Below are 15779 nucleotides of genomic sequence, written 5' to 3'. Positions count from 1 at the left end.
CTCAAAGAATTATATAAATGTGTGTGTGTAATTTTTAGTAAGTGCATTAGTATTTAGAAAAACATAATGTATGTACTGTATGCATAGTACTGGACAAAAGTTTGTATCTTGAAAAAAGTATCACAGGTTACAAAAAATATTAAGCAGCACAACGGTTTCCAACATTGATAAAAAAAAAAATCTGCATATTAGAATGATTTCTGAAGGATTATGTGACACTGAAGACTGGAGTAATGATGCTGGAAATTCTGCTTTGAGTCACAGAAATAAAATATATTTTAAAGTATATTGAAATAGAAAACATTTTTTAAAATTGTAATATTTCACAATAATGTTTTTTTAATGTCACTGTTGATACATTTAATGCATACTTGATTAATAAAAGTATCTATTTTTTTTTTTTTTTTTTACAGTATATGCTTCAGACACACACACACACACACGTGCTTTGAACTGCGCTCACGCACGCGCACTCCACCGACAGTCCCGCCTCACGCGCCGCTTTTCACTCAGCCTTGACATACATCGCGCTAAAGTAAACTAACACAAGCGGAGGAGTCGCCCGTTTCCGTGACCTGCCCCGTAAAACAAGTCAAAGGTGTCTGCTCCTCCCAAACTTTATACACGGGTGCAGCTTTCCTGCTCGTGCAATTACCGAAACTACTATGGCGAAGGCTTACTTTTTGCATATAAATGAGGCCGTGCTGACGTCGACTATGACGTCCTCTTTAATATTAATGAGGAGCTCTGAGAACGCTGCGGTCTGCGGAAGTAGTCGTGTCCCAAATGACGCACTATACATTTCTAACGACTTATACACTATTTACTTATGCACTATGCACTCAACCGAGTAGTGTATGAATTTTATAAGGTTATTTTGTCACTCAACATCGGAGTCTGATAGTCCCTCCCCCTCCGCGGTGACAGTTGAGTTGGTGAAGTGTCCAACATTCAACACTTAATTCCATCATCCGGGTATTTAAAGTGTACTTTTTGAACACTACTCCCACTATTTATACCACAAAACGGCATAAAATAGTACATAATTACGCGAATTGGGTCGCACCGTTTGTCTTATGAATATTAAATAGATTTTGATGACGTCATTTCTATACTTCAAATGGCGACGGTTTAGCTCATGAATATTAATGGCAATAACCTTCGCCAAAGTAGGAATAGCAAATTCGCTTCCCGGTCGCGCACGGATCGCCGCCGCCGCCGTGATTGCAGTGAAACGGGGGAAGAACGAGACGAGTTGACTACAATCACTCTTTCTGACATCAAAGTTACACCATTTTCCCGTTTGAGTCATGATGTGAGGGAGCTTGTAATGTCCACAGAGCAGGATAAAGATTCATTCTCTCTAAAACGAAACCGAGGTAACGTGGATTTTCCGTGTTTTATAGGCTTTGATTCGGTGTCGGTGTAACGTTAATTACCGGAGCGACAGCAGCGGTCGGCCTTCAGGCCTTTGGGGAAGAACTGAAAAGTAGACTGCGACATATTCAGATCCGTGCTTCTGAAAAGGAGAGCATGTCAGGCCTCAAAGTGAAGGCTGTCAGATGAACGCTACTTTACAGGGAGTTTGGGGGAAGTTTATCAGCAATTCGAGAGAAATCATATCAACGTTTATTTATTACACGCACATCAATAGATCATGCAGCAGTACAACTGGCAATGACATGTCTATGAAGTAACATTAAAAAGCAGAAATCACAAAAGTTAGTGAAAGTGATACCAAGAAGGTAGTGAAAATGATAGCAATGGTTACATCATTATCAAAATGGTTTATTATGTCTTATTTTCTGAAAGTGTAGTTTTTAAAGTCTAATGAAACATGTTTAACAACACTGCAGTGCTACTGTTTACTGTTGTAACCTTCTAATGTAATGTTGGTGTAAGACTGTAACACTTTATTTTAGTGTTAGTGTCATACATGTAATAACTATAAAATATACCTAATTACATTCAACTAACCCTAAACCAAACCTCAATCCTACTCTAACCCTATAGTAAGTACATGTAGTTACTCCGTGCTTAAATATATAATTACACTTATTTTAAGGTGTCTGTGTTACAGTGGAATTATCAATTTAAGTACTGAGTAATATTACTTTAAAACATGTACTTACCATAGGCTTACAGTTAGGAATAGGGTTTAGTTGCATGTAATTATGCATAATTTATAGTTATTATTCCACATGTAACCATGACACTGTAAAATAAAGTGTTATCAAATAAAGTGTAACCACGGATCGAACTGTCCATCAAGCCATCATACGGGGACCTTGTGTCATATACACACGTCAGTGCTATAGACATGATATGTATTGGATTGACTGTAAATATTTTAGAGGATGATTTTATTTGAATTTGCTTTTTGACTTTACAGGAGGTGAAGGTGGGCTGGATGTTTTAGGAGGTCCTGGGCTCTTACTGGGAATCCCTGATAAAAAGAGACGCAAGTCGAGCACACAGGTACTGTATGAAACTCTCTTATCAACTGCAGGACGGAATTAGGCATCTCTGGTTCCAGAACTAGTTTTCCCTTTTAACCGTTCGGGGCCAGGAAGATATTTTTAAACAAAATTCATACTGTTATTCATCAAGGATGCATTAAATTGATCAACAGTGACATTAAACACATTTATAATGTTACAAAAGAGTCTATTTCAAACCTTTAAACTTTCCATTTGTTGAAAAAATGAATCACAGTTTCCACAAAAAATATTAAGCATTTTTTAACATTTTACAATAATCATAAATGTTTCTTGAGCATCAAATCATCATATTAGAATGATTTCTGAAGGATCATGTGACACTGAAGACTGGAGTAATGATGCTGGAAATTCAGCTTTGATCGCAGGAATAAATTACATTTTACAATAATATTCACATAGAAAACAGCTGTTTTAAAATGTAATAATATTTCACTATTTTTACTGCATGTTTGATCAAATAAATGCAGCCTTGGTGAGCAGAAGAGACTCAAAAACATAAAATCTTTCCAACCCCAAATTTTTTAAGTAGCTTTTCATGGGCATTTCATGGTCTCGATGTGTTTAATTAGCAAGTGAGGCAAGATCTAGAAGAAAAGCAGTCTGTAAATATGAAGAAAATCTGCTCTTTGTCATGTGCATCAGAGGTTTTGATTCATATTCAGCAGTGAAAATAAAAGTCTCTTTCTCCACAGGTGCCGTCCTTCTCTCCTCTGTCTGAATATGCTCCTCCACCGAACACCAGTTCAGATCACCTAATAGCTGCCAATCCTTTCGATGACAATTACAACTCGCCATCTCTGAAGCCGCTGCCTCCTGCTAACCCTTATTTTGGACACTCGCATTACCCAGGGTTCAGTGGCTATGGGCCGCCCAGGATGGCCCCGCAAATGCCCCAAAGGATGCCTTCTCCCTACGGGCCTCCTTACCAGATGCGAAACCAGCCCGTGGTCTTCAACCGGGTACCGGGATTTAACTACGGTCATGCAGAGAACCCGCATTACGGGCAGCCGTTTGCTGGCGGAAACAACAACCGCATCCACTTCAGATCAGAGCACGTCAATCAGATCTCACTTCAAAATCTCAACCAAAGCGGGAGTCCTGTAGGCGCTCCTGGTTTCGGTCCGGAGGGAAATCCGGCTCGGGATATGAGCCCTAACCTCTCTCAGCAACAAAATAACTTCACCAAGTCCAGCACGCCAGCGCCTAAACAGGACCCGAGTGAAGCCGTGAGCAAAAACGCCACGCAGAACCCCTCGCCGCGCAAGCAGAGTCAAAACTGTGAAGAGAACAATCCTCAGGACAACACGCCAGAGCTGAAGACGAAGAGACAGGACGGGGGAGCGGGAAAACTCAACGGCGTCATTCACTCCAGTAAGTCGGCGGATCAAGCTCGCAGAACCGGAGCTTTGACCAATAATAAAGCCTTGAACAGAAGGAGAACGTCCTCCTCGTCCGAGCCCGTCTACCCGTGCGGGATATGCCTGAGCGAAGTCAACGATGACCAAGAGGCCATCCTGTGCGAGGCCTCGTGTCAGAAATGGTTCCACAGAGTTTGCACAGGGATGACGGAGACGGCGTATAATCTGCTGACGGCGGAGATGTCTGCGGTGTGGGGCTGCGACTCCTGCATGGAGGACAGCGCCGCGCACCTGCGGAAAACCAGAGAGGTGTCGGGGACGCCTGCTGTGACCGGAGAAGGACAGTCGTGACTGAGACTGACGTTCAAATCAATTGTTTCGCTTCTGTTTGAACTGAGTTCCAAAGTTACTTTTGGCTTGTTTTGTTTCTACTCAAAAATATTTCTCCCAAAATCTTAATCTCATCTTCCTATTTAGGGGATGCACCGATATTGTCCGATAACCGATAATTCTTTATATTTTCAAAGCCGATAACCGATATTTTGGCTGATAAATCTAAATACAAATTTTTATATAATTTTTGTAAGTCTCACGATTAAAAGCCATGTCCCAAACACACAATTATTATAATGTTCTCACTGTAATTTTATGAAGCCGATATGACAGGCTTGCATGTTGCACTTAATTGTATTTTCCTTTTTAAAGTGATTCCAATCATATTTCAAGCAATTCAAAAGCATCATGCTGAACAGCATCTGAAGAGTCTCAGCTGAAGGAAATAATACATTACTTATCGGCTTTAATACATCAGCCACATTTTCTTATCGGGCCGATAATGATAACATTAAAAATGAACATATATCGGCTGATACCGACATGGTGGCCGATATATCGTGCATCTCTATTCCTACTGTTAAAACTTGATCTATTTACTTTTTTTTTTTTTTTTTTTTAGTGAATCACAAAGGAGAAAGTCATAGGGGAACATCTTGAAGGTTATTAAATGATTTGAAATAGCCTAATTTTTGAAATATACACTACTGTACAAATCTTGGGGGTCTGCAAGATTTTTACCGGATAAAAAAAATACAGTAAAAAAAAATATATATATATAAAAAAAAAATATATATATATATATTTTTTTTTAAATTACAATTTCAAATAACTGTTTTCTATGTGAATATGTTTTAAAATGTAGTTTATTCCTGTGATGCAAAGCTGAATTTCCAGCATCCAGTCTTCAGAGTCACATGATCCTTCAGAAATCATTCTAATATGATGATTTGATGCTCAAGAAACATTTATGATTATTATCAGTGTTGAAAACAGCTCAAAAGATCAACATTTGTTTGAAACTGACATTATAAATGTCACTTTTGATTAATTTAATATGCCCTTGCTGAATAAAAGTATTATGTCTTTCGAAAGAAAAAAATATGGTACTAACCCCAGTGTTTTGAACAGTAGTGTACTTGTTTTGGGCTGAATTAGTCCTTGTGTAGAAGTCTAATGTTTCTAATGCCTTTAAATCCAAAGGTCAGGCTGTGCTCATGAAAGAGCCCTTCGTTTCAGTGATTGTTCTCGGTCAGACGTCTTCCTTTGGCTCGCCTTGATTAATGTATGAAAAAACTGTCATTTAATATCTGTGATTGTTTTTAATGGTTAGTTTTCTTACATTACAGCTGTAACTCTTAACAGTCGGTATTCAGGTTTCAGAGTAACTCAAAATCACAAGCAGCATTTTATTTATCCAGAAAGATCTTCTACTGTCAGATCTAAACTCGAGTAATCTGCCGAACATAGCAATACGTGATGCTCTGAAACTTGAGTGTTTTGTAGATGCTGATCATTTAATAGTTAACATGATTGGGCCTTTCTCATTGAATGTAGAATGTAGCATATTTACTGATGAGAATCATCACGTCTTGTTTCACTTCGGCGGCATGTGGTTTAGTATTAGTGAGCAATATTACTGGTTTTGATGGGTTTTGCTTGGCAATATTCCTTCTTTTTACAGTTTTTCAAACTGCTTTGCTCTTTGATTGTTTTATGATCAAATGAAGTGAAAATCTTGAGAGCCAGAAAACAAGTTGACATTGAAACTTTGGATGCACTTGATGATACTTTTGTAAGTTTTGTTATTTGACGCTTTCTTTTTCTGGGTTGATTGACATTTTTATTTTGGCCAAAACTGAGGAGGATTTGTTACTTGAAGGCCTTATTTCCGGGCATGATGCATTAAATAGCACAATACATATATTTATATTGACAAAAATACAGTCCTTTTAACCAGTTATCTCCCAGAATGATCTTAATTTAATGATGCAGTGGTCATGGGTGAATCTCTCGAATCATGTGCAGGTCATAATTCACCCCAAAGGAAATAGATAAAGAAGAAATTATATTTTGCTTGAAGAAAATTAAGATTGTTATACTGTATGATGATAATTGCTTTTGAGAATAGTGAGAATTACAAGAAACTCCAGAAAGTAAAATGTCTGGAAATGTGTTTGTTATATTTGCCCATTTATAATCTCAAATGCATTTGTTTATTTTGGACTTTTTGTAATTTAGAAAAGTCTTAAAACATGGAAAACATTTTGGCATCGTGAATGTAAACTTCATGCGACTATTGCTGATCTGACTTCAATTGTTAAGCAAGATAATCTAAACATAGTGTAGTGATTTTTGAGGTAATAATGTGTCTATAAAGACTAAATAATGTAGAAACAATTTTTGTATAATTGGCCAGATTCGACTGTTGACCCCTGGTGCCTTAAATGTATTTTAATAGATACTTAGATCCTGAGCTGATGGCATTGTGCAGTGAATCATTTACCCAATTATCAATATGGGGTGAGAATATTTGAATGGAACTTATTTTATATAACGGGACAATGAATGTACGGAGCCAATAATGAACAATATGAAGTGAATACATTTGTGGCATCCTCAAAACCAAGCTGGTACAGCACATAAAGTTTATTGAATGTAAGTTAAAGTTCTCTTGTGTGTTTATGATAACTCATATTTCTCTGTGAAAAACAGCCTTGTTTAATAGAAAAACCTTGGAAAAGCCATTATTCAAATGTGTTATTTGAACTTAATAAAACTGATTTTAAAAAGACATTTTTCCCCTATGCAGTCAATTAATTTTACTGAGTTTTGATTTATGTTTCATTTGAAACGTGCGATAATTTTAACATGTCTCACAGTAACAAATTATTATGCACTGAGTATGACCCAACATAAAATTAATTCTGACAGAAATGGATAATTGTAGTAGAAGATGTAAGTGGCAATATTAAGCAGAACACATATAATGTACTAACCTCTAAACTTCTAATACATATTCTGTCTACTTTATTTCATGTATGATTAAGTATGATAAAGTTTGATTTTGAGGGGAAACGCTAAAGATGAGGCGAGACAGATATGAATTGTGTAGACTGCTCTGACACGTCGACGCGTCCGCCATCTTGGAACGGTTAGCGTGTCGTCACTCACAGTAAGAATCAATGATGCCACAACATGTGAAACCGCTGAGATTTAAATTCCCGAAGAAATGGATACCATTTCACAGGTGAGTATGTGTTGGTTTGTGTTTTTATATGTATTAACCCAATATTATACGTTTTTACAATGGCATTTTTATTTATTTATTTATTTTTTTTTTTTTTTTACTGTGGTAATTTTTAATGTCACGTTTGTCTTGTTTTGTGTTAGTTTAGCAAAATCATCTGCTGAAGTCTATTTCAGATATAGATATTCATACATGCGTCTCTCTAACCACGGACCGGCTTTGACCGTTCCAATATGGCGGACGGCTAAAGCACTAAAGCGACTGACTGGTGGAAAGCGGAAATGATAGACCGCCATCGATCGCTCCGCCCCTTAGCAACCACAGCCACGTCGTAGCAACCAGTATTTACGTCTCTCTCTCAGGAGAGTCAGTCAGACATGCCGCTGATAGTGAGAGATCAAACATGGACTCAAAACCAGAGCACAGTTTATATCAGCGTCCCTTTAAAAGGAGCGAAGACCACTAATGTCCATGTCATCTGCACGGATGAGTATCTGAAGGTCAGCATTAACTTACATAGACTGTGTAACTTTAACATGCCATAGTCATGTGTGTAACGTTAACTGGAGAAACACGCCACGGTCTGTCTAATGTAACTGTTACTCGCTTCATGTGTCTTGAACTGTTGCACAGGTGAGTTTCCCCCCGTTTCTGTTTGAAGTTTTCTTATTTGAGCCGATAAATGAGGAGAAAAGTGAAGCCAGGATTGGGAACGGTGTTGCAGTTTTCACACTGCAGAAGAGGAGAGAGGAATTCTGGGAGCAGCTCTTTACAAACATTGGTAGGAGAGCTTTCATTCTTTCATTACATAGAAATATACTCATGATGTCCACTAGTATACTTCTTTTAAACTAAAAATAAGAAAGTGTACTTTTTATATACTTTTTATAAAAGTATAGGCTACTTGACTTATTACTGACAGAAAAGTCTAAGTATATTTGGCCTATACATCATGTACTCAATCTTTTGATCGAGATATACTTAAAAATATAAATTAAGTATTCTAAGTATACTTGGCTTGTAGTTGTGTTTACTCTTTTGATTGAGTAGCCTATTAATACTTTTTTCAAGTAGTTTTGCATACTGTCTTACATTGTTTGAAAATATTGATTTATAATCAAGAGATATTTTCCTAATTCTGAGTATGTGAATGTTTTTAAACGCAGACATTTCTTTTGTGTATTGTAAAAAAGAGTTAAAGTACAATGAAAGATATATTTCAAGTATAAAAATGAATACGTAAATAGGAACATAGTATACTTAAAGTAATAAAATAAAATATATAAATAGTAAATTATAAGTATGATGTTATGTTCAGTTAAAGAAAATTTACAAGTATATTTGCAGTATATAGAACTAGTAATCTAGTAGTGTACTGAGATTGAGAGTATACTTAAAAAGAAAAAGTGCACTTTCATAAACAAATTTTTTTTTTACAAGTATTTGACTAGTATATCAGTATACCTATAAGTTCACTTGTACAAATGAAAAACTTATTTGTAAACTAGTTGTGTACTACTACTGTTACACTTAAAGTATAATTAAAAGTATACTTTTATACACTAAAAACTGGGGCAATTTGATCTCAAGTTGTATCGAAATAGTACACTTATAAGTATACTACTAGTACATTGATGTTAGTGTACTTGCTACATAAAGTATACTTAAAATATACTTGAACTTATGTATACTTAATAAAATTAACTTGAAGTAAACTTATTTTTTTTGTATGGGGTTGTATTTGAGACATACAGTATATAAAAAGTATAAAAGCGTATATGTTTGTTCCACAGATAAAGAGGAACAGAAGCAGGTTCGAGAACGAGCAATTCTCAAAGTTCAGGAGAAAGAAGCAGAAAAGTCTAAAGCCAAAGCCTCCAGGATTCAGCAGGAGAAGAAATATGCGCTGGAAACCATGATGAAGGTCGAGATTCATTTTTGCTCTCAGATTTACTGGTTTTATGGCTTAGTTGATATGTTAACATTCTCACATTGGAGTCAGAATATAAGGTTCTGGTGTTTTATTGTCATTTTAATCTTGCATTATTTTATATTTTGCATAAATAATGATTAAATCAGTGATAAATGAAGATTAATTCCATGCACATTTCCCCCTAATTATAATTCCTAGTATAATAATTCATGCCTAGTCAGTGTTTGTTTGTCTTTTGTGTAATAATCATAATAAATTAAAGGAAATACAACAAATACTACCAATATGTATAAATGATTTGATTTAGTGTATTTTTTAATCTACCCTATTTTGAATTAATGCATATATACAGTTTATTTTCTGTATATTATTAAGCACAGATCTTTTTCTGCTGTATCTGAATGTTGTCTGGATCATTATTAGTTTGCTGCTGAACTCTCTGCCTGTGTTTCAGCTTGAGAACGAGGAGCGGGACAGGATTCAGAAGAGTAAGGATGAAGAGTGTGCGAGAGCCACGGCAGAACTGGATTTCTGGAGAGAAACGCAGAGGAAAACAGCAGAAGAAAAGGAGAAGCGGCAAAAGCTGCAAGGAGCCGGCAAGCGCGACAACAAGCCGGTTTATCAGAGAACAGAGCGTGCAAACGTTACTCCTGCAATCACACCACTGCACAATACCAGCAGCACTACATCTGGTACACAAGCTTTCATTCTCAGATCCAGAGCAGATCTGATGTTCACTGTTCTTCATGATGTTCGGCTCTTCATATCAGAAAGCAGAAGTCAAAATATATTTGCCATATTTCCTTGCTAGGGCAGAGAAGCATCAAACCGAAGCCTAAAGATCTGCCTGTTCCCAGATCAGCTGGCTGTATTAAGATCAGCTTCACTCCACGAGTGTTTCCCACCGCGCTCAGAGAGTCTCGCGTGCCGGAGGAGGAAGAGGTCAGATCTGCTTTAACCATAGAGATCAGCACTAAATCCATTCTGTAATGTTGAGGATCACACACATTAGGGAAGCAACGATATATCGGCCGATATTGGTTAACTTTTAATGTTATCGGCCTGATAAGAAAATTTGACTGATATATTAAAGCCAATATATAATGGATTATTTGCTTCAGCTGAGACTCTTCAGATGCGCACTGTTCAACATGATGCTTTTGAACTGCTTGAAATATGATTGGAAAAAAGGAAAACACAGTTCAGTGGAACATGTGCAGCGCAAGTTTGTCATATATGCTACATAAAATTATAATAAAAACATTATAATTGTGTGTTTTGGATGTGGCTTTTAATGGTGAGACGTTTGTTTTTATAATCAGGCTCTTAAAAATTATATCAAAATTTGTATTTAGATTTATCGGCCAATATATCGGTTATCGGCTTTAAAATATAAAGAATTATCGGTTTTCTGTATCAGCCAAAATGTTCATATCGATGCATCCCTAATACACATATCATGTCCGTGTGTGTGTGTGTGTGTGTGTGAGCAGTGGCTGAAGAAGCAAGCGGAGGCCAGGAGAGCAGTGGACACGGATCTGGCTGAACTGGAAGACCTGAGCGAGGAAGAGAGAAACCCAGACTGGCTGAAAGAGAAGGGCGAGTGAGTGTCACAGGTCACACTCAGAGAGGACGATGGGTCACAGACCAAACAGATCATAAATCAACATATAATTCTCTTCCATCAGTTTATTTGCTTTTATATATACACTGCTGATCACAAGTTTAGATATTTTAATGTTCTTGAAAGATGTCTGCATTTCTATGATCAAAAATCAGTAAAAATGTTAAATATTATTACAATATAAAATAACTGTTTTCAATTTGAATATAAAGTAAAATGTAATTTATTCCTGTGATCAAAGCTGAATTTTCAGCATCATTACTCCAGGCTTCAGTGTCACATGATCCTTCAGAAATCATTCTAATATGCTGATTTGATGATCAAGAAACGTTTTTAATTATCAATGTTGAAAACAGTCGTGCTTTTTCAGATTTTTTGCAGATACATTTGAACCAAATTGATGAATAGAAAGTTCAAAAGAACATTGTTTATTTGAAATAGAATCTTTTGTAACATTTTAAATGTCTTTACTGTCACTTTTGATCAATTTAATGCGTCCATGCTGAATAAAAGTATACATTTTTCCAAAAGTATCCAAAAAATCTTACTGATCCAAACATTTTGACCAGTCACACTTACAAATGTCTGAATGTCATTGCATTAGATTACATTTCTAAGCAAGTGTCATTTGTTTTAAAGAAAGATAGTATTAAATACCATAATCACCTACTTTGTTTTTTCCTTTTCCTGCAGTAAATTGTTCATGGCAGGAAACTTCCAGGCCGCTGTCAACGCTTATAATCTCGCCATAAAACTCAACAGGAAGATCCCGGCTTTATTTTCTAATCGAGCGGCCTGTCATCTCAAACTGAGAAACCTTCACAAAGCCATTGAGGACAGCTCTCAGGTCAGTTTCTTCCTCTTTTAAATGACATTTTCATACAGCGGACTGATTTCCTTCTCTCCTTCTCAGGCCCTTGAGTTGCTGACGCCTGCGGTCTCTGCAAACGCTGCTGCTCGACTGAAGGCTCACGTGAGGCGAGGAACAGCGTTCTGTGAACTACAGCTCTATGTGGAAGGTACTGGAGCACATCAGTCTCTGCAGTCATAAACATACAGAGTTCTATAAATGTGTGTGCGAAGTCTATGCACTGACATCACTTTAATCAGCAAAAAAAAAAAAAAAAAAACTGATGCTCTCTTTAGGATTGAAAAAATATTACATTTGGCTTCCAGTCAGGTCATGAGCTGCAATTTGAAATGAATTGGCCTCGGTTATGATTATGAAATGTATAGTGTGTTCAGTGTTGTCCATCATTAATTATGCCATACAGCAGAACAAAATGTCCATCATTTTCAGATATCAGAATAAATCTTAATCAAAATAAGACTTCACTAAATTGAATATTCACATTAACACCTGTTAATTAGAGCATTCTGGGTTCCCTGGCCATTTTTTAATGATTTTAATTCAAATTAAATTAAAATTCAAAATTTAAGCACATCTCTGCATCCTTTTTGCTACTTCCATGCAAATGTAATTCAAACTCAGTATTTTTGCATTTTTAATTTCTACTTGGGAAACTCCTGAAGTGGAGTGTAACAGTATGTCACTATTAAATCAATCTGATGTTTTTTAGGTCTTCTGGACTATCAAGCTGCTCTAGAAATCGACCCACGAAATGAAGCCCTGCGAACTGATACAGACAAGATTCGTGAGATCATACAGGGCAACACGTCACCATCCAGCTCATAAAAATCCACAGCATGCCGACTAGGATTATGGGTACAGCTGTGATCAATGCAGAAATGAACATAAACACGTTGTTTTTAATATGAAACCACACAGAAAGACTGGTTAGGCCAAAGAAACGGTTTTATTCTTGACAGTATTTGTCTTCCCAGTAACGGTTTACTGCAACCATATTCATCAAATATGCACAATAATGGACATAATTTGCTGTATATAACAACAAAACAAGACCTTAATCTTGAGTTAATAGTCTATGGATGCAAATGAAAAGTAAATGATTAACTGATGGATATATAATATGAAGAAAAAGAATAAACATTTTCTTCAACAAAACATGAAAGCCATAACACTGTCTCGTATATTCGGTCTCTACACCGTAAATGCTTTCAAATCATTTTCAATTAGAAGATGCCAACAGAATAACCATACATACTATTATAGTGATGCAACTTTCATTTTACAAGTGTGTCTCAGCAGAATCCATAATCATTTCATAATAATAATAATGTTAATTATTCATAATAATTTCTTCATTTATAATTCAGAATGATTCAAAATCAAACAACTTGTATGCCGTCTCCCACCACTCTTCATCCACGTCCTCGTCTAAGCTCTGCCAATCTGACATCTGTTGAGAAACAGGAAATAAACACAAGTGTGCTAGTAAACAGTTTGCATCCCCCATGTTTTAAGAACATTTAACCCTTCCGTGAGTGCCGAACTTTACTATTGTGATTTGTGAAAGGTTTCACAGGACAGTTTTAGGCAGTGCACAGTTCTGATGTGTGAAAGGCGAGTGGCTCACGTGTGTGTGGTGTCTCTCAGTGGATCTGTGTGTTGTTTTGGTGAGCTCTGATCTGATGGTCCCTGAGGTGTTCTGCCCGCGAGTAGCGCTTCTCACACTGCGTGCACCTGTGGGGTTTCTCTCCGGTGTGTATCCGCATGTGTCTGATCAGCTGACCGCTTCTCCTGAAGCTCCTCTCGCACTGAGAGCAGTGGTGACATCTTTCTACCGTGTGTGTGCGTGTGTGGCTCTGCAGCTCCTCCGCGCTCTTGAAGCTCTTCTCACACTGAGCGCAGTGATGCGGCTTTTCTCCGGTGTGGATTCTCAAGTGGATTTCAAGTCTTCCTGGTCGTACAAAGCCCTTGCCGCACTGAGAGCAGTGATGAGGTCTGTCGTCGGTGTGTTTGCGCGCGTGTTCGGACAGATTCTCTTGCGATCTGAAGCACATGTCACAGTGCTGGCACTGGTAGGGCTTGTCTCCGGTGTGAATGCGCATGTGTCGCGTGAACCGTGTTTTCACGCTGAAGGTCATCCCACACTTTGAGCAATAATGAGGCTTCTTTTTCAGTGTCTTCCTCCTTTTCTTCGCTTTCTGTTCTTCTTGCTCTCCTTTATGAACCATGGTGAGCAATTCTACAAGAAATTTGTTTTATTGCAGATTCATTTTTAAGAAAATGTATATATTATTATTATTATCATCATGAGTTACAACAGATGTATAGTCTGACCAAAATTGCACAGTGAACCATTTCACAACTCAGAACAGGGAAGTTAAGGACTCAAGGAAGGGTAAGCTTAGCTAACTGAAAAAAATAAAAATAAACTACTGTGAAACCTTTCACAAATCACAATAGTAGAATTAGGCTAAGGACTCGAGCAAGGGTTAAGAATAGGGAAGTGAAGGAAACAGGAAACAATTACCGGTAACTGACAAAACTGTGCTGTGAAACCTTTCACAAATCAGAATAGTGAATTTAAAGGGTAACTAAACCCTAAAAACAACTATTTTTTTTCTTGTTAATGATCAGTAAGACTGGGGCTTTATTAGTGCTGTTCCAATTGATTCGACATTTGGGTAAAAAGTGTTTTAATTCTACAATATGGTGTAAAAACGTCTGAATGCTGCCCTCTTCAGGATGAACGGTGGCTACCTATTGGAAGTTTTTCCTATTGGAAGTTTATTTATATTCATTTAATTAGTTATTTAGATTATTTCCTGTAGCCTAGGTAGGTAATTAGCATAGTTGTTAGTGCAGTATTGTTGGAAGCATAGTTAGTTAGTAGCATAGGAAACGGGAAAGGGTTAACTAACAAAAATTGTACTGTGAAAGATTTCCCAAATCAGAATAGTTAAGTTACGGAATCAGGAAAGGGTTAACGGACTGTTAATATAATGTTTGCATCTCCAAATCACTAATTTCCTGTTTAATCTGTTTACTTACGGAAGCCCTTAAGGCATGTATGAGTTATTTCCTCTTTTACTGTCTATTGTTATTTCCTATAAGAGCAGTGCATGGGATATTATTTGCAAGTCTATGACAGAGCACTGGATTTATAGTCCAATCTGACTATCCATAATCTGAATTTCCAATCGCAAGTCTGAGGAGGTATTTTAATGCTTCAGTCAAATCATCGTGAATGCATCATGATAACGGAATGCATCACTGAAACTAGTTATGCTTCAATCATAAATTATCAAGCAGATTATTAAAAACTTACTGTTTAGCGATGTCCTGTGTATATACTGAGCGGCTGCACTGGATGTACACTTTCAGACAGTTGAATTTGGTCTGAAATGAACAGAAACTCGACGACACACCGTGAAGTTTTTGTGTTGACGTTCGTGCAAAACGCGAACCCGGAAGTGTGTTTGAGGAATACAGCACAAAGACCGCCTACTTATGCCCTAAAAGTATGCACTGATTTTGTTAAGTAAAAGGACACTTGTCCTGTACATCATCTTGTCACAATTAAAATCCTCCACATTCAATTCAATTTAATATTCCAAAGTTTCGGAGAGAAATGTTGTTGCATTCGTGGATCATTCATGCAGAGACTCTCTGTTAGATAAAATTGGATGTCTGGTATACACACACACACACACACACACACACACACACACACACACACACACACACACACACACACACACACACACACAGGGCATAGACTGAAACCAACAATTAGAATAACAAGTCCATATAGAAAAGAAAGGAGACTGTCAGGTTCGCTAAAAGAGTCCAGAGAGACAAACAACTCCATTCATGATTATTGCTCCTTATGGATAATAACTAGCACGTGTC

The 15779-nt window shown here is 37.1% G+C and overlaps 3 protein-coding genes across 3 annotated transcripts; 2 read left to right on the top strand and 1 right to left on the bottom strand.

Annotated features, from left to right (window-relative positions):
• The first annotated feature begins 1174 nt into the window (after positions 1–1174).
• On the top strand, positions 1175–6982 carry pygo1 (pygopus family PHD finger 1). The gene is made up of 3 exons (XM_084408852.1): positions 1175–1379; positions 2393–2478; positions 3194–6982. The coding sequence occupies exons 1-3, from the start codon at positions 1331–1333 to the stop codon at positions 4208–4210; spliced, it is 1152 nt and encodes a 383-aa protein (XP_084264978.1). The 5' UTR covers positions 1175–1330; the 3' UTR covers positions 4211–6982.
• A 735-nt stretch (positions 6983–7717) lies between these two features.
• dnaaf4 (dynein axonemal assembly factor 4) lies at positions 7718–12807 on the top strand. Its single transcript, XM_084410134.1, has 9 exons — positions 7718–7942; positions 8076–8223; positions 9236–9366; positions 9830–10067; positions 10187–10317; positions 10869–10978; positions 11693–11846; positions 11913–12018; positions 12580–12807. The coding sequence occupies exons 1-9, from the start codon at positions 7820–7822 to the stop codon at positions 12693–12695; spliced, it is 1257 nt and encodes a 418-aa protein (XP_084266260.1). The 5' UTR covers positions 7718–7819; the 3' UTR covers positions 12696–12807.
• LOC311291215 (uncharacterized protein) lies at positions 12798–15373 on the bottom strand. The gene is made up of 3 exons (XM_084410135.1): positions 15196–15373; positions 13498–14109; positions 12798–13320 (listed from the first exon to the last, which is right to left on the bottom strand). Exon 2 carries the CDS (start codon positions 14096–14098, stop codon positions 13514–13516), a length of 585 nt encoding a protein of 194 aa, XP_084266261.1. The 5' UTR covers positions 14099–14109; positions 15196–15373; the 3' UTR covers positions 12798–13320; positions 13498–13513.
• Between the last annotated feature and the right edge of the window lie 406 nt (positions 15374–15779).

This window comes from Rutilus rutilus (genome assembly GCF_951802725.1).
Source record: "Rutilus rutilus genome assembly, chromosome: 5".
Lineage (NCBI taxonomy): Eukaryota > Metazoa > Chordata > Actinopteri > Cypriniformes > Leuciscidae > Rutilus > Rutilus rutilus.
The sequence above is the reverse complement of the archived record's forward strand: the minus strand, read 5'-3'. Positions and strand labels throughout refer to the sequence as shown.